Raw genomic sequence first — 22,361 nt, 5'->3', positions numbered from 1 at the left:
CATCACCCCCACCCCCACACACACACAATCAATCCATTAGCCGTTTAATGTAGCAGCAGAGGGGCTGATGTAATGCTCTAACCTTGAGGAGATGAGTTACAAGTCACAACCTCTTCAACAGTGCTATCAGATTACTTTCCTAAAGCAATTTTTATATGCCGGCAGACACACAGGAGGATAGCTGTGTGGACGGACAGAGAGACAGAGGGAGTGAGAGACAGGCTGTGTGCTAGAAGACCGACAAGATTCATAATGATGAGCCAGCAAGAACGGACTAAAATGGATGTCTATTCAAGAACTGGCTGCGCTGTGATGCTACAGCAGGTTTGCCGAGCTGTACTAAGTGAGTAACAAAGCATCAACCTCCAAGGCTGAAATATGTGAAGTGCCAAAACCTGCAGTTCCTCTAATGGCCACTAGAGTCTGGCTCCAACAGTGAGTCAGTCCCCATAGACTCCCATGTTAAAATGTCCAACTTTACAGCAGAAATAAAGATGTATACAGCCTGGTACAACAACAGTTTTGGTCTCTAGAGCTAATTTCTTCCTTCATGACAACTGTTTATATAACTCACCTCTTTATATTTAATTAAGGATTAAAGTTATATATATTTGAGGGTGTGGCCTCCGAAAAGTCTCAGCTCCACACATGCCCCTCCTGTTGCCCATTTTTGGATCAGCTGGGAGTTAGGGGTGGAGTCAGGCACTGCCAAGATGACGACAGTGGAGCAGCTCACTCTGAGCTTCAAAACTCCATCTTTATGTACAGACTATGGTTCCACCAAACAGACATTTCTACTCTAAACTTCTCACATGGTTTCATTCAACTGTTTTTGGTCAAATTATAAACGTCTTTTTGGCTGGACTGCATATGTTGCTGACTGACTGACTGACTGAATGACTGACGTTGCTTTTTCTAAATGATTAATACCAAACAAGCAGTGTTGCCAACTTAGCACCTCTGCTGCTAGATTTACAAACTTTTCAGATTAGTCACTCTAGCGACTTTTTGGACAAACCATAGCTACGTCCGCTGGCACGCCCCTCCATACTTACCGTCCAGCAGCTGGCGTGAATGAGCTTCTAACTTTCTTTCGAAGTGATCGTGATATATAATTGAGGTGGGTGAGCGTATGCTACCCACAAAATAGTATGCACTGAAGTCTCAGCTCCAAACACACCCCTCCTCTTTGCCCATTTTTGGATTGGTTTGAAGTTAGGGGCAGAGTCAGACACTGCCAAGATGGCGATGGCAGAGCAGCTCACTCTGAGCCTCAGAAACATGTGGGTGATGTCACGGAGTCTACATCCATCTTTATTTACAGTCTGTAGTAGTAACCTAGCATTGCACCCAAGGCTAGGAAGCAAACTGTTATGTGGAATTATGGGTTAATGTGTGTTGTATCCCCTCAGTGTACAGGAGCCGATCCTGGATGCTACAACATCAGAGTTCATGCTCTTTCCTGTTTTACAATGAGTCAGCTTTAAATATTAAAAGGTGGATACTGACTGCGATAAACAGCTGATAAAATCCACCAGCAACAGTTGCTATGGTCACAGATTTTGAGTTTGCTCACCAATGTGGTACAGGCCAATCCAGTCAGTGGCATCTACTTCCTCCTTGATGTCCCAGGAAATGACCAGGTGGCCATGACCTAGAGTCAGCTGGTGAGTAGACGCCGTGAGTGATGAGCGACTGTCTGACGTCACCAGGTCTGTGTCACTGTTGGCCCGCTGGAGGCCCAAACCCGCTGCTTCTGGCTGGACCCCTGACGACATAGAGGAGGAGGAGGAGCCAGAGGTGGAGGCCACAACTGCGCCCTGCACCGTCAGGCTGCAGAGGTTGTCGGGCCCGATTGTGTATGGCCGAGTGTGCGGCGTGCGCCGACGCACCGCCAGCAGGTGCTCCCGGGCACTGCTGTTTGCCGATGATGAAGACGACGGAGAGGAGGAAGAGGAGGGGGAGGTGGTGGTGGTGGCAGCCGTCGCCATGGCTACCACAGAGGAGGCGGTGATGGAGAAGGGAGGGGGTGAAAAGCGAGGAGGGGGAGAGGAGGAGAACTGGTGGTGGTGATGGTTATGGTGATGATGATGATGGTAGTGGTGGGGAGAGGAAGGGGCAGACGAGGTGGAGGGAGAGGGGGAGGATGACTGGGGCCGGGGGCGAGGGGGGAGGACAGCTGTTGCAAGGGAGGGGCGAATGGTGGAGGCCAGGTGAGTGCGTCAAAGAAAGAAAACAGAGGAAGAGGGGGGAAGGAAGTTGAGCCTATCAGCTTAAAAGCGCCATCACTCAGCCAAAGTGAAGATGCACTGAATGGTTGGAAAAAAAGAGAAAATGATGGAGGGATGGAGATACAGAAGATGGACTGGTAGAGCGGCTGTCCAAGGCAGCTCTACTTTAAAAAACAGCTGATTGAACAGTCTGGATTTTGGTTTCCTCACTTCACATATCTTTGGCCGTGCTGGCGGTGATTTGAGGAAGGCACTTCAGAGTTCCCAGAATTCACTAGTCATCATTCAATGTGGTCTGAGGTGGGAGCTGAACCTTCTCTCTGATTTTTTGATCAGTCATTTAGTCTTAGTACCCTGCAACACCTGTCCATTTTGACCAAAGCAGACCAATGCCTTGCTTGTGGGCACTAGAGTACTTTGTAAATCATGAAGATATCCATTATTAAAATAAAGGGAGGAGATGGAGATGGAGAGTCGAGACGGGAGGAATGAAAGGCAATCCAGGAATCCTTCCACTCGTCTGTCCTGGGTGGAGGGGGTGATGATAGGGCAATCCTACAATCCACAGGGAGAACAGGGGTGGAGAAAGGTTGGAGACCTATAGAAGAGAGAGAGAGTATAGATAAGGTGAGTAAGGGGAAGAGGGAGACGAGGGGGAGCAGAAGAGGCATTTTGAGAAACAAATTTATTTGCTTTTTTTACAAGATTTAAGGGCAATACCTGTCTCATGTCTGTGTATTAAAGGTCCCATACAGTCTAAAGGTAGATGTCCATGTGTTGTTTAATTATAGATCAGGTCTAGCTTCTATATTAATACTGTGAAAGTATAAAAGCCTCAGTCCACAGATAAATACACACAGCCTGTATTCAGAAACTGAGCCTTAAAACCAGCCGTCAGGACTTCCTGAACTTTGTGATGTCACAACAAAGCAGTCATCACTCTCAAGGAAAAGTGTAAAATATGGTACATTTAAATAGTTCAAAGATACATCTGCCTCTATAGAAATGTTATGGATTTACATGGAGTTATACGCCTTACCTATTTCTCTCTGGAGACAGAGTCTAATTAATACATTGTATGTCTTTTGTTTAATCCATACAAAAACAGCAGTGTTTCTGCCAGGAATTTTGATAGTGGAAATTAATTAGGTATTGAATGAAATTCTTTCCAGATTATATGCAAAGTTTGGGTTGGATCTGTTACAGAAAGTATGAAAACACAACTTTTTAGCTTAGAGGTGCTGGTAGGCGTATTTTTCAGCTTTGCATTCCACCATTTATGCTAAGCTACACTACCCATCTGCTGTGTCCACCCTCATATTAAGCGAACAAACATGAAAGTGGCATGGCGTCAGTCTTTGCATGTAACATTCCGCAAGAAAGCGAATAAGCTATTTCCCAAAATGTAAACCCATACCACTAAAATACGAGAAAACTGTGACATTGCATGATATCATAATATCACATTTGCAGAATAAACAATGAAATATTTTAGACAGCCTGTGAATCATTTCATACACACGAGCCCAAAATTCAGCCTTTGGCAACTTGACCCTGACAACATGAATTCTCACTTTCTCTAAACGTCACATCACTGATGTTACTGACAATGACTTAACAACACAAAGACAGGCCACACAATGACTTTGTAAAGATGTCTCCACCAGCAGCTACTGCAGAGGTCAAAAGGTTGAATTCTACTTCCTGAAGGATAGAACGAACACACACACACACACACACACACGCACACACTCTCTTCATTTTCTCTCTTTTCCTTCTCCTTTCTTTCAAATACCAAATGCATGCACTTAGGTTGCCATGGTGAGAGGTGATAACTCGCCCCAGCTTCCGCACCAGTCACGTCACACTGCCACCCCCCCTCTCTCCATCCTTCTCATCACTCTTGAGACTGAAGGGATGTGTGCACTCACACACAGGCTCACCATGCCTGGAGGCCTCGGAAATTAGCTGCGCAACGTGCTGCTGATGGAGAGCGAGAGGAAGAGAGGGGTACATAGAAAAACAACTGTATTACTACCGGGTAGTTCCCAGAACAACCTCGGTTCTTCGCGGCAAGATGTTGGAAACTTTCCTCTGGGACTCTGATCCATGTTGACACGACTGCATCTCATCATTTCTGAAGATCTGTCGGCCGCACAGTCATGCGGAAAATCTCCCGCTCGACCACATCCCAAGGTGTTCTAGGACGAAGCCATTAGAAGATGGTCGGCAACGATACTCTGATAGGCTGTGGCATTCCACCCGTGATTAACTGGTATTAAGGGTCCAAAGTGCGCCAAGAAAACATTCCCCCACACCATTACGCCACCACCAGCCTCAACTGTTAACACAAGGCAGGTTGGGTCCATGGAATTATGGACATTCTTTGTTTCTGGCACCACTCAAGAGTAAAAACTCTAGAGACTTGCAATCTCTCTCTCACATCATACCCAAGAAGGCTGGAGTTTGTAATCGCTGCCAAAAGCTGCTTTAACTAAGTACTGAGTAAAGGGTTTGAATACTTTCTAGAATTCTGTGTTGGCTTTGTCATTATGGGGTATTGAGTGTAGATTGATGAGGGGAAAATGTATTTAAACAATTTTAGCAGCATACCAAAATGTGAAAACAGGGAAGTGGTCTTTTTCAATGCTACAAAAAAATTAATAAAAAAAAAAACGCTATATAAAATGACTCTTTGGCCTCAATTTATTCATGAATCTTGCCTGGAAAAATTCCCCCTTCCTGTCGGTTTGTCAGTTTCATTATAAGGGCATCTAATGAAGTCAAATGTAAGCTGTAGAAGTCATGCGCCCACATGAACATGTTGTGATACATAATTATTACGGCCGGCCAAGATCTGTCAACACAATCTAGATCTAAAACATGAATACAAAAACCACAACACAAATACAATATGTGTGTGGCTTTTATATTAGTGTCATGGCTTCACACCCGCACATCTGGGCAGGTAGTTTTGTAAATAGCTCAGGGCAGACGCCAGTGGTGAACATGGCGTTGCTGGCAGTGTTTAAAGTCACTTGTGCCCAAATAGCTGACACACACACACACACACACACACACACACACACACACACACACACACACACACACACACACACAGGGATGCTTTGTAGTTATAAATTAAAGCACACTCGCTTCACTCTCTCCTCGGATATTCACCTCAAAAAGTCCAGCACACTCACACAAATTAAAAAACCCTGCTGCACACACACACACAGTTGCCATCTCTTGTCTTTATAAAAAATAATCATAAACACACACACACACACACATGAACACGGGGCTCTCAGGAGGTAAGTGTCCTTGATCCAGCAGCAGGATTAAAACAGAGAATGGGGGGGATTTACTGTTGATAGAACATCTTCTCTAATCCACTGCTTTACCACAAGGCTTCAATCTGCGGTTGGAGTCCCGGCTGTCGGCTAACTCTGCAGCCACGTTTCCATCCAGCTGTCCAACAAGTATCAGCTCAGCTGATTTTTTTTTTTTTGAATAAAGTTCAGATCCATCAGCTGTGCTTCATACAGGTATATAAAGAAAAAGGTCTCCAGCATTTGGCAGTATTATCTACTAGTTCTTAGTCTTTCCTAGGTAATTACACCCTAACTTATACTGTGAAAGTCATGTGACTTCCACTGGGTCACCTGACGTATGTCTTTTCTCTTTTGGATAACTTATTGCATAAACCACAGGATTGTTTCTTTTCCATTTATGAAAACACAAACCTATCGTCACATGGCATCTGGAATAAAAAATGTACCTTAAAAGGAGCTATTTGTAAGTTTTTCTACTGCTACATAGCTAATGTTAGCATAACCAGCTGTTTACTCACCAGTCATATATGCATCCTCTGGATATACGAAGATATAATTTTATAACATATGTGAAAGAGCCATGGTAAGGATATTAAAAAATACCTATGATGAATGCCTGTTGGGGGCATATATGTTATATAATATACATTTAATTTATATATGCAAACTCAACATGCTTATATTTTTTTCTTATTTGTAACCTACTGTATATATGATATTGACATTAACATATCTTGAGAAGCTTTAGGATGGATATATATTTGCATATGTCACAATATATATAAGCACATCTACATACATATTTGTATGGGGGGGTCATAGTTGTGTCCAGTATTCCCTCTCTTTCTTTTAGCTCTGTTTTTGGTCTGCACCGGTTGCTGTGGAAACATCTGTCTCTTTAGCTGCTCAGTGAGGTAGTCTGTAGTCTGTCTGTTTATCAGAGCTCTTTAACTGAATCATCTGCATCTGAAAATGACACTGATGAGACGACACTGAAACAAAACAACAACATTTTGGGACGTAAAACCGTAACGATCAGCTAAAAGATGAGATAAACACTCAAACCTTTGACATTACACATCATCATTTGAAAAAAAATATTGATTAGGGCAAAGCTTTACAAACTATGTCAAAATTTACTATTTTTAACACCAGAAGATTTAAACAAAAATAATTCTTTGACCTCCAAAATGAAATATTTCTTTGTTTTTTTCTAATTCTGCCAGTATGTCCATGCAGGACCCCAAAACCTGAAACGTCAATTCAATATTTCTGTGTGAGATACTGTTACTGCACGCTTTCCTCCAGTAGCAGCTTCAAGTCTGTGGGTTATTTATAAATGGTGAGACTGAGACTAAATATACACACAACCTGGTGAAAACAGACCCAGGCACTGACATCAATACACTGTCTGTAAGTGTTGGTGCTTCTTACACACACTGTATGCACAAACCTGTATCAGATGTATTTGCTACTACTTTCATCAGACATTAAGACAAAGGAGGGATGGGCAGATGGTGCGTTCACATTCGCAAGTGTTTCCTAAATGTTGGGCTGGAGGACATACAGGGTTTTTCTGGTTGGGTGTTGTGTGATTTGAACAACAAATTCAAAGCCTATTAAGTTAAATTTACTAGTATAAATCTGGTAAAGGTTTGTGTAGAAACAGACCCACACACACACACACACACACACACACATGGTCCTGAAATAGCTGTAGCGTGTTTGGAGAACAATGAGGCAGTCCCTTCAGAGGCGACAGCTTCCTGTCCCCAACACACCCATCACATTCCTCTGTGCCAGTTTGTGTGTGTGGTGTGTATCGGTGCATTCTTGTACTTCTGACCTTCTGCAGACCAAAGTGCCCGGTCCAATGTGAGGGGACCTGACCCAGCTCCACCAGCTGGTGACATTTAAACCACTGGTGGGGTTTTGTAAAATGACATTATTATTAAAAGTAATAGTTTGACATTTTAGGAAATATGTTTATTTGCTTTCCTTACACTGATACAAAAATTGACACCACTCTCATAATAAAAGTGATGGAGATCTAAATAAACACACAAACTGTATGTTAACTATGAAGCTAAAGCTAGCAGCTGGTTAGCTCAGGACAGTACTGCCAACCAATAAAGAGTCAAATTATTGTTTTTATTCTCAGGTTTTCATTCCAATGAAAGGTCCATATAATATAGAGGTAGATGTCCATGTGTTGTTTAATTATAGATCAGGTCTAGGATCTATATTAATACTGTGAAAGTATCAAAGCCTCAGTCCACAGAGAAATGCACACAGCCTGTATTCAGAAACTGAGCCTTAAAACCAGCCGTCAAGATTTCCTGAACTTTGTAATGTCACAACAAAACAGTCACCGCGCTCAGCCGTGCCTCTGGACCCACCATCCAACCGTGCAGGATTTGGTTTCTCCGAGTGTTGACCTGAAATCTGCTATATTTTTTATTGGATCACTCGGAAAACAGTCAGCCAATCAGAAGAGAGGCTCAGAGCCTCCTCCCTTCTGATTGGCTCACCGACCTGTTGTTACTAGAGCTCCAGAGAGAAGCCTGAGAGAGGAGATGTCAAACTACATCAAGATGGTTTTTAGTTCTTAAAACCACAAATATATCTTCTTATGGATCAACACTTCAAAACAAAACACTGTAAAAGTTTCAAATCTGGACCTTTAAGTTGAAGACTATCTATGAAAACATAAACTCTGGAGTTCCCCTCCAAATGTCCATTGGTCACCTCCTGTAGTGACATCTCATAAGGACAAAAGGAATGAAAATACAGGGTCTACTGAAAGCTGTATGTAAGATTGTGTATTTTCCATAAGAATTCTATCTATTGCGGCTTTATCTCAGTGGTTTTTTTTTTTTAGAGCTTTTCACTTATGATACAGGAGCATGTGGGACAAGTTTTGCAAGTTTTATCCAAAAGCAAATTTAAAGACAGTCTTGGATATAGATTAGGGAAAAACATATAAAGTTAATTAGGCCTTTAGTAATGAAACGTAGTAATGTAATGCCAACATACAGACGCAACATCAACTGGACCCCATGTCCTGCCCTGCTGAACTGTCCTTGAGCAACACACTGGAACCCTGCCAGGTTGTAACTGATATTCCTCTTGCATGAATGTTCTGTTTTTGACTGCTGGAGTGAAAATATTATATCCAGTCACTTCCAAACTGTGACATGTACAGACTTGTACCAGACCTTAATAAACACAACATCTGGTGTATGCTAAAGAAATGCACAGCCTCACTGTTAGCCACAGATATGAGTCAAACACAATGAATCAATCAATGTTAAATGTACACTCAGTCTATACTGAAATTCATTAAAGAGATTACAATCAGGGTCAGATCCTCCATGACGCTATTAGGGAGGAAACAGATGAGCTGTCCTGCTATTCTGGGACTCATATGATTTACTGACTTTATTCAGTGTGTGTGTGTGTGTGCGTGTGTGTGTGTGAGAGCAGGTTGAAATTACTGCTGCCTGAAGCTTCATTTACTGTGATGCTGCAGGACAAAGGTGTTATTTAGGCTTTGTTGTTGTTTGTATTAGGCCTTAATTTGTGACTAATGTGAAACCATGACTTGGGATCTCAGCAGCAGCTCTGTCGGGGGGAAACTCACAGCAACACATGGGTGGATGAGCTTAAAATAATATGTGCTGAAATACATTAGCGTTCGGAAGGCGTCAATGAATGGCTTTATGGTAGCGAATACGGCTCCACATCAAAGCAACACACGGCGTACAAAAATAAACCAAATATCTATGTGTTACTACACAGCTCACGTACCTTCTCTTTGGTGATTTAAACGGTGTTTATACCATCCCTCTGTAAGCCAGAAATATCCTCCCAGCAAGTCGCTTAATCATGGACGACAGGGCTCCACACGGCCCGGCCGCAACCGACCCTTCATCGGATTCCAAGCGGGATCCAGCCCCTTCAGAGCCCCTCCGCAGCGCCGCTGCCTCTCGGTAGATCCAACCTCCGGTCAAAGTGACACCTCCCTTTCAAAATGTCTGCTTTAGATTCGTCCCGTTTTTTAAAATCATATTTGCCTTGTCCTTTCACCCGCGGCGTCGTGTTATTTCCCTGTGATGATGCCAGACTCGGTAGAAAGACGACTTCATATCTTATTTATTTGGCTGGACCACTTCACATCCGCCTCCTCGTTTCCGCTGCTTCACACACTTTTTCCTCCGTTGTGTTCACGGTCTTTACGGAGACACGTAAACACAACCGCTTTCTAATTATAACATATTTTTAATTAAAGTGCTGGTTTAAAACTTTTTTTTTTTTAATAAGCAAGGCCTTGTCGGAGTGAGTACAGCACCCACATAACAGACCCCCCCCCCCCCCCCCCCTCCTGTCAATCACCAGTGTCCAAACTGAGGTTCGAGGGCCTTTAAATGCTCGTTAAGGCTCGCGGAAGTCCCTGTCAAACTTACAGTAATTTATTCACAAGAAATGATTTCAATTGGAGAAAACAAAATGATCAGCTGCTCTACTTACTACAAAATAATGAATTCATGCTGACATTTTCCTAGGATTTCTTGGCAGAAATTCAACTCATACTCTGATATATCCAGCATTTTATATTTACTCCTACAGAAGACAGAAGCCAGGGTTGGCTTGCAAGTTAAATCATTCTCATCATTTTTCTGGTGACGTTAGGACTGTAATATTCTCACATGGTCCCCGCCCTTTCAACCAATCAATTGCTAGCATGCCTCAATCAGTTGTCTTAGAGAAAGACATAGCCTCTTGGTTGGCACATTGGAATGATCTAATGACTTCAATCTATAGTATGAATGAGTTCAATCAAATATCGTATGCAAACCTACGCCCCTTGGATAAAATTTAATTCAAAATATATTCATGTATTAGACTGAAAATGTTTAACAAAATTTTCCTCTTCTTCTGTGTTTTATTTGAAGTGTTGATCCATAAGAAGATATATTTGTGGGTTTAAGAACCAAAAACCATCTCAGTGTAGTTTTAGACCTCCTCTCTCAGGCTTCTCTCTGGGGCTCTAGTAACAACAGGTCAGTGAGCCAATCAGAAGGAGGCAGCAGCTAGCTTAAATCAGAGCTCGGTAGGGCTGGATGCTAAAACGCTGCTGGACCTGATTTATTTGTGTTTTAGTCTGGACGAGCAGGAACTGAGACTTTTGGAAACAACAACACAGACGCCCACCTCGTCTCCTGATTGGCTTTTATCAGTCACGACTATCGAACAGAGGTGAATGCAACATGGATACCAACCAAAGGTAACACCACCAGTTTCTTAAAGCTCTTGGAAGTCATCTTCAACACAAATATATTGATTTTGTGAACAACTAATTGTTCTTTACAGTGAATCTGGGACAACCAAATAGAGACATCAAAAATTCAGAAAAATCTAGAAATAAATACATTTTTTTTAAAAAAGTGAGAAGAGAAATAAATAACAGTAAAAGTGTAAAAATATCTCATCTTTTATTGATTTGTTAAATAAAATATTCAGTTATTTATTTTAGTCCGACATATTTTTTCAGAAACACTGACCAATGATGAGGCGTGTTCAGACTATGCAGTGTGTGTTGATGATCTGCCGAGCCATCTCCATGTTGCCGCTAGCGTGGTAGATGTGTGACAGGTTGAAGGCGATCTCCCTCCTCAGATCCACCTGATCATCAGCGATACCCTGCGAACACATCACCGCGATTATAAAGAGTTAGCTGAGTGAAAGTCAACATGAAGACACGGGTTAGTACTTACCTCCAGTTTCTGCGTCGGCATTGTAAGTGCCTTCTGGTAGTAATGTATGGCCAAATGTGTGAGGCCCATCTGGTGCAGTGCTCTGCCCAGGTTGTACATGCTCTCCTGACACTCTCCACGCAGCTCCACGTAGCGCCACAGGAAGGAGAAACCCTGAAAACACACGTCTAATTTACGACGGTACGTTCGCTGTGTTGCGTGAAAAGAACCAGGAGAGGGTTGACAACACTTTACCTGCAGCACCAGTGTATGTCGCTTGGCTACATACTTCTGAGACGCCATGTGGAAGAAGGTGAGGCCCACACACAGGCTGTGGAGGGGGTTGCTGGGGTGAGTCTGGAAGGCCTGAACATACTGGCCTAAAGATACACGAGAGATTTGAAATGAACTTAAAATGGTAAAAATATAAACAGAAGCCTGCTGGAGGAAAAGTGGAAAATTAGTATAGATTTTGTTGCTATTTACCTAACATCCATCTCACCTGACCTCCTTAAGCGTTTATGGCAGAAAGGCTTAAGTACATTTCTAGTCAAAGGAAGGAACAGTAATCTCACATAACTTGCTAACACACATTGTATGTAGCTTGTGTTTAGAGTGCATAGAAAAATGATTTTCCCTTGCCTTTCAGGGCTTCCGTACAAACCTGAACAACATGAGAAAGGTTGCTGCAAGCGCGGTCAAACCAGTCCCTGAACTCAACACTAATTCCATGCAGCTCTGACAAATGTTCAGTGTGATGGATGGACACACGATTTAAATCTAAAACTGTTTGGCATTTTTCAGAAAGCGGCGATGCGCAGCTCAGTGGCTAAAACATGCAGAAATCTACAGTGTGTATGTTTTGTACCCAGAGCATGTTTGAAGCTGCCTGACACCATGGCGTTGTGTCCACAGAGGACGCACAATGCGTGGTTGTCAGGGTGTTTCAGCAGCAGACGCAGACAGAAGCGATGGTGGCGCTGGTGCTCAGAGGTGATCGTCAACTGAGGAAGGTAAAAGACAATTTGTTAGTAAGATTTGTTATTTACGAAAAGGTTTATTTAGAGACACCTAAACACACCTGGTTGAAGACATTCCAAAGCTGAGGCAGATCCACGTTTTCCATCAGCATTAATCTAGAGAGTAGAGAAAAAAACGAAGAAAATTCACTCTCACTGAGCACTTTATTAGGAACACCTACTGATACTGCTTTGCTCTCAGAACAGCATCAATTCTTTGAAAATACCGTGTTAACTCGCCAATTTTGAACGTAAGGTGTTTAAATTTGGGTGCTAGCTCTTTAGAAGAAACAATTCCCCATTCAACCTACATATAAATTAAGGTTAGGAATACGGATTATCAGCTCCATGGATTATCAGCTCTGACATACTCTCCAGGTGACGTGTGCATGTGAGTGAACCTGATGTAGTTGTAGGCCTTGTAGTAGTTGTGGTCCAGGATAGTGGCGGACAGGCCGAAGAACTCCAGCTCCTTCCTCCTGGGCTTGTTGTCATAAAAGGAGTAGAACTCCATGGCGGACTCCACCAGGAGCTCCGCCTCTCCGTAGCGGTGCACCTCACACAGCGTCAGTACGCAGCTAACCAGCAGCTGCCACCAGTCCTCTCTGGACAGGACATTGGTTTTACCTGGTCACAGAGACGACCAAGACCAGCAGGTATATAAATACATACACACACAAACTCAAACTGGTCCTCACAAACATGGCTTTACAAGTACACACACACACAAACACACACATACCAGTGTTGTCCAAATAGGCAGCTTCATGGTCAGCGATCTCTGGCAGCATGTCTTTGACCTTCACCAGCCTCAGGTGATTCTCACCTGACACCGTTACAGAGCGAACACACACCGTAGCTCGCTGCATGGCCACCTGACACACACACACTCGTTTGAATCAGATGAATCAGCTTTAACCGGCTCATTGTTAAAAGACATCAATGAAAAAATACTGGTCTAACAGTAAAGAACAAAGTGTGTGGAAGTGTATGTGTGTTACCTTAAGCAGCATGGAGATCATGGAGATCATGGCATCCAGGTAATCCTGTGTTTGTCCCTGAGTCTTCAGCAGCGTGGAACGATGCAGAAGCAGCTTTAGTTCCTACAAAACACACACACACACACACACACACACACACACACACACACAGTTTTTAAATAAAGCCCTGTAGTGGTGGAAAAGAAAAGGCTGGGAGACATTTTGCATGATAAAATTAAAAAATACTCATGGTAAGTCAAAATAATGAATCATGAATTATCATACTTAGTCAAAACTATGCAACAGTAAATCACAAGACAGTCAGCCAATCAGAAGAGATTGGCTGACTGTTTTCTGTGTGAACCAATAAAAATATAGCAGATTTCAGGTAAAAGACTCAGATAGTGGATGGTGGGTCCAGGTGGGCGGGGCTTGGGGCGTGGCTGAGAGCAGTGACTGCTTTGTAGTAACATCACGAAGTTCAGGAAGTCCTAACAGCTGGTTTTAAAGCCGTGTGCATTTCTCTGTGGACTGAGGCTTTGATACTTTCACAGTATTAATATGGAACCTAGACCTGCTTTATAATCAAACTACACATGGACATCTACCTTTAGACTATATGGATCTTTAAGTCATGATTTAGATTTAGTATTTTTGTTAATTTTTAATCTTTTAATAACCTTTCCTTGTCATTGCGTTTTGTTGTAGTGACAGAAGCTGGTAAATGAGGTATATTCCTGGAAAGTGATAAAATGAATCACTCTTAAGAACTAGATACTACAGGATGTTTGACTCCTTTTAACCCGTAGAGAAAAACTGGGCTCCTTGCCTTCTGAGCAGCCGACGAGTCTTGTGACAGCGTGTCGCTGTCGTACATGGACTCCAGCGCCTTGAGGGCGCGCTCTGGCCGGCCCAGTTGCTGATGCAGGGTGGCCAGGGAGAGCCGGGCCTCCAGGTGCTGCGGGGCCATCTCTACCACCTTAGTGTAGCTATCCGTTGCCGCCTCCATGTGGCCCAGCGCCTTCAGACATTCTGCAATGGAGAAGGGATGAAACCAGAGCAAGGAGCAGTAGTTTTTTATTTTCTGTAGTCGAGTTCGATTTGACTTGTGTAATTATTTGGTCAAAAATATAATTACCTAAAAATGAAAAATTCAGTTAGAAACTAGTTCCAACTGACAATGTTGGTGCCTTTAATTTCATTGGTGCAAAATCTGAATTCTTATCATCCGTGGTGAAAAAAGAGCGCCGGAGTCCAGGATGTATGAGTGTGAGTCTCTTTAACGTCGGTCTTACCTGCGTGCCGGAGCCAGATGACAGCCAGGTTGTACTTGTCGGATATAACGAGGGCGGACAGCAGAGGCAGAGCGGACATGTACTCGCCCTCCTCCAGGTACGCCTCACCCACATCCAGGTACAAGTCTCCGATCTCCTCTGGACTCTGCTCCATCAGGGACGGCACCAGGTTCTACGAGTGACAGACACATTTCATTTTCAGTCTCAGAAGAGTTCAAACTCTCTCCTAGAAATCAAGATTCTTAAGTTAGATATAATAATAACAAATCTAAATGACTCTTATTGTGAAAACCTTTAAGTTGTTTACCTCAAGAGGTGTGTAGACATGTAGGTGTATGAGGCAGACAATTAGCTTGGCCCTCAGGTCCACTGGGACACTGTCTGGTACCTGTACACATTTAATTACACCTGGACACACGCACACACACACGCACACACGCACGCACACACACGCACACACACACTTTCAATCAGTGTTAACATTGTATGTGTGAAAAGTCACAGCTGAGGCGAGAAGATTGTTAGTCCGAGCTAAATTTCCACAATAACACAACAAACCACAGTGGACCTTTGAAAGTCATGTGACTCTAGTGAGTTGTTCATTAGTTTCACTGAGGCTGAAGGATGATTTCTACCTTTTCTAAACTTGTTTTTTTGACATTTATCAGACATACTTGACGGAGTAAATGGTTCTCACCAGACTGTTCAACACTGTTCAAAGTAATATTGATAATAATAACTTTATTTATACAGCACCTTTCAAAACAGAATTATAAAGTGCTGTACAAACATAAAAATAAAGCAATAAAAGACACAGAGAAGAGGTAATGTAAGGCAACATGTCAAATAGCAAAAACAGACAAGAAAATAAAACCAAAAGTAAAAACTTAAGATAAAAGCATTGAAATCAAGAATCAAAAGCAAGAAAGAAAGACTGAAAGAGAGACAGATATTTTCCGTGACAGACACCCAGTCATCATAATCACAATTTCACAAATTTCAAATTTCACGTGTAGCCAGACGTCCAAGATCGGGACCTCATTGACCAAGAGGGGCCAGAGAATTGGCGGGACAATGTCATGTTGGTGTATCCAGGTCTGACTCGTCCAGGCTTCCAGCTCTTGGTTGCTCACTCAGATGTATGATATCTAATAACATCTGCTTACTGACATTTTTTTCAGGCACTCACCTTTCTCCTCTGCTGCCTTCTCCTCTTCAGTCTTTCCACCTTCTTCATTCTTCTTCTCCTCCTCCTCCTCCTGCTTCTCAGTCTCTTTCTCTACCACTTTCTCCTCTTGTGTTGGTTTCGTGACGTCTGACGTGGATTCATCCCTGACCAGAACAATGCCTGCAAACTGGACCAAGACCTAGGACAAGACACACAATGTATATGCATTCATTAGGACCAACAAAAAAAATAGATGAATAAGTAATGAAGGTGACCATTGCCTCATTTGCTCCTCCAATAACAAACTGCTTACAACGTCCCTGCATCAAGTTTTTACAGATATTTACAAATTCAAGACTATGTCAGGAAGCATGTGTCTTATTTTGAAATGTTGGGGGGGTTACCTTTTTCTATCAGATCCTACACAATAAAACTCTATTGAACACAGTAGGACTTAAGGAGGCAATGAACTGAATGACTGAATACTGAACTGAAAACTGAATAGAACAACAAGATGAGGTCTGGGATGAGTGTTTAAAGTCATTGTCAGTCATAATCTCATACAACTTAAAACATTACATAGACTTTATTACTGTAAGGAAAAGTTAAAATTTTTTTTAATGTTTCACTCTTCAGTTTCACTCTTAACTTCAGTCACAGATAAATTAAGTGCAAGGGAGTGTTGTTTTTTATTCTGACTATACTAAAAGAAAAAAGGTGTACCTGCATGGCCTTGCTGTACTGGCGACTGGCGATATACAGCTCAGCTGCCATGTTGATGAAGTCATCACTGACCAGGTTGGGGTGTCGTGCCAAAGCTTCTTCGATCACACTCAGAGCTGAGGGCAAGTCGTTACTCTCATAGTAACTCCTAAACGGGACACATACACACACACACTTATATACAGACATATGTTGTGTTTCTTCATGCCTCGGTGTGTCTCTCGTACTTGGCCATGTCCTTGGAGAGCTGCATGAAGTGCTCTCCGTCCTCCAGCGGCAGCAGCGACAGGATCCTGCGGTAGCCGTCCATGCAGTGCTTGTGCTCCCCCAGGCGCATGTGGAGGCTGGAGCGCTCCCACAGGTAGCGCACGTTGGTGGGGTCGTACTTGATGGCTGTCAATCCAAAGAGTCAAACTGTCAGACTTAGAAGTTAAGAGTGGGGTTTTAACATGTGTTTCCCCAAGTCTAGCAAATTGAATTCAAAATAAATCTGTGGGTTACATTCCTTAAGTAAATATGTTCTTATTACTCACATATACTGAACAAACTTGAACACAACACTTTTCTTTTTACTCAATTTTTGTGAGTTGAAATAAAAGATTTTAAAAAGGTTTATTTCTCTTAAAATATTCTTCTAATATTATGACTTTATTCTCATAATATCATGATTTTATTCTCAAAATTACAACTTTATTCTTGTAATTTCAGATTTCGCCCCCCCCAATCTTTTCTTTCAACTCCTGAAAAATGTTAGTAAAATCAAAGTTTTTATATTTTTATATTTAGTCGCTGCATACAGAGGTGTTGACAGTGTTGGGTAAGCAGTCTTTGTGATTACAAATAAATTAAACACAAAAAACATGAAAGCAAAAAACTAAATCAAACAACAAGAGTGTTTGTTAAGATTCTCAGTCCGAAGTACAGAAGCATCTATGTTGAGATTAACCTTTGGTGTAGCAGACAATGGCCTGTCGAATGTTGTCCTGCTCCAGAGACATCTCAGCCAATCGGATCCACTCCTCGCAGTCTGAGGGGTTCAGGTGGGCAGCGATCAGACTGAACTGCAGTGCTTTGTCCACGTCGTCGTCGTCCTCGTAAATCATAGCCAACGTGGAGAAAGGCTCGTAGGCCAGAGGAGCTGCAAGAGAAGGGAGAGGAGTTGGGGAATATATATAGATGCCTATCCCTCTGTGAGATAATGTCAAACCTGAAATCTCCAACGACACCCTGAGCTCGTTTCATACCTTGTCTTATGATCTCCATACACATTAAAATGGCGTCCTCTTTCTCTCCTCTGGCGTAGCGGATGTTGGCTTCTCCCATCAGCCCTCTCAGAGCTCGGGGCAGCTTGCTGCGATGACGCCTCTCCTGAATACAGCCACACAATAACACACATTAAGAGCTGGCCTTAACACACTCACTTTAGATACTGTTGTTCATCCTCTCCTCCTCACCTTCATCATCTTCTTGTTTTCTCGGTTAAGCTCCATCTCCAGCGCGAAAACATCTCCCACTGTCAGATCCTCCTCTGCCTCCTCCTCTCTTTTCCTCCTCCTCCCACCTCCTCTCCCTCCTCGCCTCCGCCTCTTCTCTGTCAGCCCCAGCTCTTCCTTTACGCCCTCCTCCTCCACCTTGTAATCCTCATCATCTTTGTCATCAACATAGCTCAAGCTGTCCTCCTCTTCGTTCTCCTCCTCAGAAGATGGTAGCTCTGGTGTTTCTCCCAGCATGGAGGCGAAGGCCTGCTGGACTCCTGGGCTGACTCCCTCTTCTGCCAGTAGAGGAGAGTTGTGTCAGTGATGACCTCAACAGTGTTTTCATGTTCTAGTACTTTCAATTATCTATCAATTAGTCATCAATATACGAGCAGAACCAATATCTGCTTTTCCATAAATATGATATCTGGATTCATCCTCAGCTCAAAATAAAATCTATACACTACACACTTGAAAACCATACTTACCAGCCGCCCATCCCAGAGTACTGACAATAACTAATAATAATAACAGAAAAACTATTGTGGTGATTAATTTTACCGATTTTCCCCGGGATTTGTGCCGAGGTGGAGGGCTGAGCATCATCCTCCACATCCTCAGTTTGTCCCTCTGACTCCTGAGAGGAAAGAAAACATTGTCTTTATGTCTCCTAAACAATAATGGAGATGTAACAGTCAAATAACAGTAGTAAAACTACATTTAGCAAGAAGATATACAGTGGTAGTAGTTTGACTGAGGATGTAATAACAGCCAACAAGCTAATACTGCTACAGCTAATAAGCTAACATTAGCTCTAAGGCTCTGACCGTAAACAGATAACAGATACACAAGATTTCCAGGCACCAACTTTCACCATAGTTTGGGATTTACCTTCGCCCTTCGCTCGTCTCTCCTTTTGTCAAACTCCTCAAAAGTTATCCTTCCCTCCAGGTAGTCTATGAGCTCAGCGCTGAAGCCGGACATTTCTGTCTGTCCTGTTCTCCCTGTGTCTCCGGCTGAAGCTGACGGACAAGAGATGGACAAGGGACGCTTCTTCAAACCTACCGCGTCATACACTACAATAAAATATATCTGAATACAAACCGAAGAGAGGAGCAGACATCTTCAATACTGACTACTGCACTTCAAATAAACACCTTCCGCGAGCATGTTTAACTACAGTCACGTGACCTGCTACAACATCCGGCTTGGTGTTTTCAAAACAATATAAAAAATAATATTATTTTGGCGACACCTAGTGGTGGGAAATGAGAACCTTTACTTAGTGTATGCAAAGAGTGAAGCGGGTCTATATAACGGAACGAGTGATGATTGAAAATGGACGCTTTTACACAACGGTGGACTGTGTTACACAATACCTTGATGTTACAGTTTTTCTCTGTCGCTTTGGTACATTTCTCAGATCAGAATTGAAATTCTCAAAACTACAATCGTCGCATCATTGTGTCACTTGTGCACATCAAAAAAGCAGTTTCTCATTTCTTTGAACAAGTTGCAAATGCTTTGGTACATCCATGCAAATGATTATGTTCAATTCTCTGCTGTTTCCTACATTATCAATTGCTTATAATGGGTCTCTGTTGAATAGTCTCACCCCCCACAACATTTAGGCATTAGTTAATCACATAGATAGTTAAGCTCAAAGGTGCATCTCATGAACCATCAACTGGCAAGCATATACAACACAATGTTACAATGTCTGACAATGGAAGGACAAGGAATTGGACGGGGTCAACAGCCAGAGAGAAGAAGAAGAGGAAGAGGAGTGAGGCTGCGTGGCGGAGGAGTTGGGACGCAAAACAGAGGAAGAAGCAGAAGAGGCCTTTCTGTATCGCAATGACATGGTCTGTCAACAAATTACAGTACAAACAGTAAAAGCGTAAATGTGAATCTTGTCCAGTTTCTTGCAATCAATCTCCCACATACACTAAGGTGTAACTTACAATTTACAATAATTGTCATCAAAACTTTAGCCATAGTTTACATCAGAACATCCCTCCAGAGTCACACTAAAAACTCCTGGGTTATTTCTTCAACCCAATTTCTGGGTTATTTGTGTTGGGTTAAAATTATGGTTTATTTTTCAAAGAGTAACCCATGTTCTGGGTTATAAGGTAGGATTTTTTTCTCTCTCTCTCTTTTTAAAAAAAAAACAACATAATAATGTATTTTTTGTTGGAGGGGTGTATTTTATGGAGTTATCATATTATTCTGTCAACATAGTTTATAATATGAACAATCACACTTGTGTGTTGTGTACATTATGATAAAACAGTATCACCATTTGTAGGATAAATAATTTACATACCCTCTATAAATGGATATATTAACTAAGAAATAGAAGAAATAAGTTCATATAATACATCCTTGCCCTTATAACATACACATCAGTCTGCCAGAAATTCAGAAGAAGAAGAAGAACTCACACCTGCCCACCCTAACCCTAACCCCCCCGCAGTTGGTTTGGAGTTTTCTCACAACACTCGTTTGAAGTAACCACCGCTTCGTGCTCGCTCCGTTTTGGCCTGTGCTTCTTCGGTGCAACTTCGTCGTGTTTTTAAGGGTAGGTAAACCAGTATGAAGTTTGAACATTTTGAATAACGACACTTGTTTTCACAGTGTTGATGTAACGTAAACTTTTCTGTGCCATGTCCCCGTTGCTAGTTTAGCACACTTAGCTAAACAGCACGTGGGCTCGCAAGTTGTTCAGCAATTTGCTAGACCGTTGACTACAACGAGTTCGAGTATAGCAAGTATACGTTCGTGTTTTATGAGAATTGTAAACCATTTGCGGAAAAAATAACCATGGCTTAGTTGCTACGTTGAGACAAGCGTTAGCCGAGCCTCCCCCTAATATAGCATATATATATATATATATATTCCTCTTTATGTGCTCGTGCATGACTGTCGTGCTAGAGTGATATGCCAGATGCACTTTGCAGAGTCTGCAGACTACCGCACCGTTGGTGTCAAGATTAAAGTATTCCCAAACTTTGAGGGACCGTGTGCGAGGCTTTTTTGCCGCGTGTTGCTCCACACGCTCCGTCGTACTGCCGGTAGACGCCGCCGTGTTGTTCAAATAGATTACACAGCCGCAAATCATTAACGTTGTCAATGACTTCAATTACGTCACCCCGTTGTCCCAGTCCGTGCGCTGCGTAAACCAAATCGTCCCAGCCCTTATATATATATATATATATATATATATATATATATTCAGTGTCTCTGATATTTTCAGATTATCTTACTTCTGGAAAATATTTAAATATCTGGAAATTTAAATGTGTAGGCTGTACATTACATTTGTGTGTCACTTGTTTGTTTATTTACTGAAAGTTTTTTTTACATTTACAGGCCATCCACAAACATAAAAGAGGCCCTGGCGCTATCATTGGTGCAGACATTCCCGGCCCTGAATGATGGATCAGACAGTGGCTATGTGAGTTTAATTATCTCGGTTCAAATGGAAATTGATGCTGATTTAAAACTTTTTTTATTATTATTTATTTATTTATTTTTACAAAAATGTGAATGCACTTAATAGGTAAGAGTCATACTTCTCATTTTCTTTAATTTTGCTTTTAACCCTTGTTTCTCTTAATTGTTCCTTATCTGTACCTAATGTGTGTTATCTCTACTGCAAAACTTTGTAAAAGATTAAAAATGTCCCTCTTGGATAAGGAAAGTTCTATCTTTTTTTTCCTCCAGGAAATATGGTACACAAAAGCCAGGAAGGTAATGAAGGATGGAGGAGTGAGCCACTACCCAGCCACGGGCTTCCTCGAAGAAAGGCCACGGAACGTTAGAAAGAGGTCAAACCGTGGGTCCACCCAACAAATGCCTGAAGCCAGCCAGTCACGAAGGGCATACATACCAGGTGACACAGGCTCCCAAAAGTCTTTTATTTACATTATCAATGACAGAAAATGTCATGTCAGGAGTGAACGGATCAGATTTGTATGTGCGTCCCTGTTTTTGTTTCTTGAATTTGGCAGATAAAGAAAAAGTGAAAATAGCTGACGCCACAACAACAGGCACTTTGCATTTTTTGCAGAACACACTGCTTGGGGCAGTTGACGTGTGCTTCAAGGCATTTTATGTTCTTGACATCAACTACCCAAAGCAGTGTGCTCCCGCATGGGAGTTTCTCCAGCAAGTTGTGTATCAGATTGAGGGACCTGAATCAAAACCAGTCAAATTTCTAAAGACTGCCTTGCTTAATTGCAGAACTGTTTAATTGTGTTAAACAGCAGTAAATGACACAACCAATGTTTGAAGACTTTAAGCCTCAAGTCCAGTCCAGTTATTGAATGTTGTCAAATGTTTGAAAGTTGTTTATTTTTCTAAAATTCCCATTT

General features: G+C 42.2%; 3 protein-coding genes across 6 annotated transcripts in view; 1 reads left to right on the top strand and 2 right to left on the bottom strand.

Annotated features, from left to right (window-relative positions):
• Positions 1–9,915, bottom strand: part of hecw2b (HECT, C2 and WW domain containing E3 ubiquitin protein ligase 2b) — a 27,910-nt gene extending 17,995 nt beyond the window's left edge. For 3 of the 4 annotated variants that reach the window (XM_087179507.1, XM_087179509.1, XM_087179510.1), the window contains exons 1-2: positions 9,377–9,914; positions 1,577–2,829 (exon numbers count right to left, since the gene is read on the bottom strand). In XM_087179507.1, coding sequence (XP_087035633.1) covers positions 1,577–1,991 — 415 coding nt within the window. In that variant the 5' untranslated portion in view covers positions 1,992–2,829; positions 9,377–9,914. Of the gene's footprint in view, positions 1–1,576; positions 2,830–9,376 lie in introns of all 4 variants that reach the window. The other variant, XM_087179508.1, reaches the window with a different exon arrangement.
• Positions 9,916–11,042: 1,127 nt separating this feature from the next.
• On the bottom strand, positions 11,043–19,171 carry gtf3c3 (general transcription factor IIIC, polypeptide 3). The gene is made up of 19 exons (XM_023427077.2): positions 18,874–19,171; positions 18,544–18,619; positions 17,962–18,278; positions 17,752–17,875; positions 17,454–17,645; positions 16,735–16,900; positions 16,508–16,655; positions 15,806–15,983; positions 14,924–15,024; positions 14,617–14,788; positions 14,151–14,353; positions 13,343–13,444; positions 13,084–13,216; positions 12,743–12,968; positions 12,404–12,458; positions 12,191–12,326; positions 11,578–11,702; positions 11,344–11,496; positions 11,043–11,269 (listed from the first exon to the last, which is right to left on the bottom strand). Exons 1-19 carry the CDS (start codon positions 18,964–18,966, stop codon positions 11,147–11,149), a joined length of 2,823 nt encoding a protein of 940 aa, XP_023282845.1. The 5' UTR covers positions 18,967–19,171; the 3' UTR covers positions 11,043–11,146.
• Positions 19,172–20,451: 1,280 nt separating this feature from the next.
• The window catches only part of LOC111670362 (adenosine receptor A1-like), a 14,407-nt gene continuing 12,497 nt past the window's right edge, over positions 20,452–22,361 (top strand). The window contains exons 1-3 of the mRNA XM_023427072.2: positions 20,452–20,566; positions 21,358–21,442; positions 21,712–21,880. The gene's annotated coding sequence lies outside the window, so the exon portion shown is untranslated. The remainder of the gene's footprint in view (positions 20,567–21,357; positions 21,443–21,711; positions 21,881–22,361) is intronic.

Source organism: Seriola lalandi, unplaced genomic scaffold (genome assembly GCF_002814215.2).
Source record: "Seriola lalandi dorsalis isolate HSWRI2012SDOR001 ecotype SW California unplaced genomic scaffold, Sedor1 jcf7180002054850, whole genome shotgun sequence".
In the NCBI taxonomy this organism is placed as follows: Eukaryota; Metazoa; Chordata; class Actinopteri; order Carangiformes; family Carangidae; genus Seriola; species Seriola lalandi.
This window is presented reverse-complemented; position numbering and strand designations above follow the sequence as displayed.

Excerpts from the sequence above, each read along its gene's own strand:
- gtf3c3 (XM_023427077.2), bottom strand. The coding sequence starts at position 18,966 with ATGTCCGGCTTCAGCGCTGAGCTCATAGACTACCTGGAGGGAAGGATA. Across the intron at positions 15,984-16,507 it reads AGTACAGCAAGGCCATGCAG|GTCTTGGTCCAGTTTGCAGG; the intron begins GTACACCTTTTT and ends GTCTTGTCCTAG. Across the intron at positions 12,459-12,742 it reads AAGGCCTACAACTACATCAG|ATTAATGCTGATGGAAAACG; the intron begins GTTCACTCACAT and ends TCTACTCTCTAG.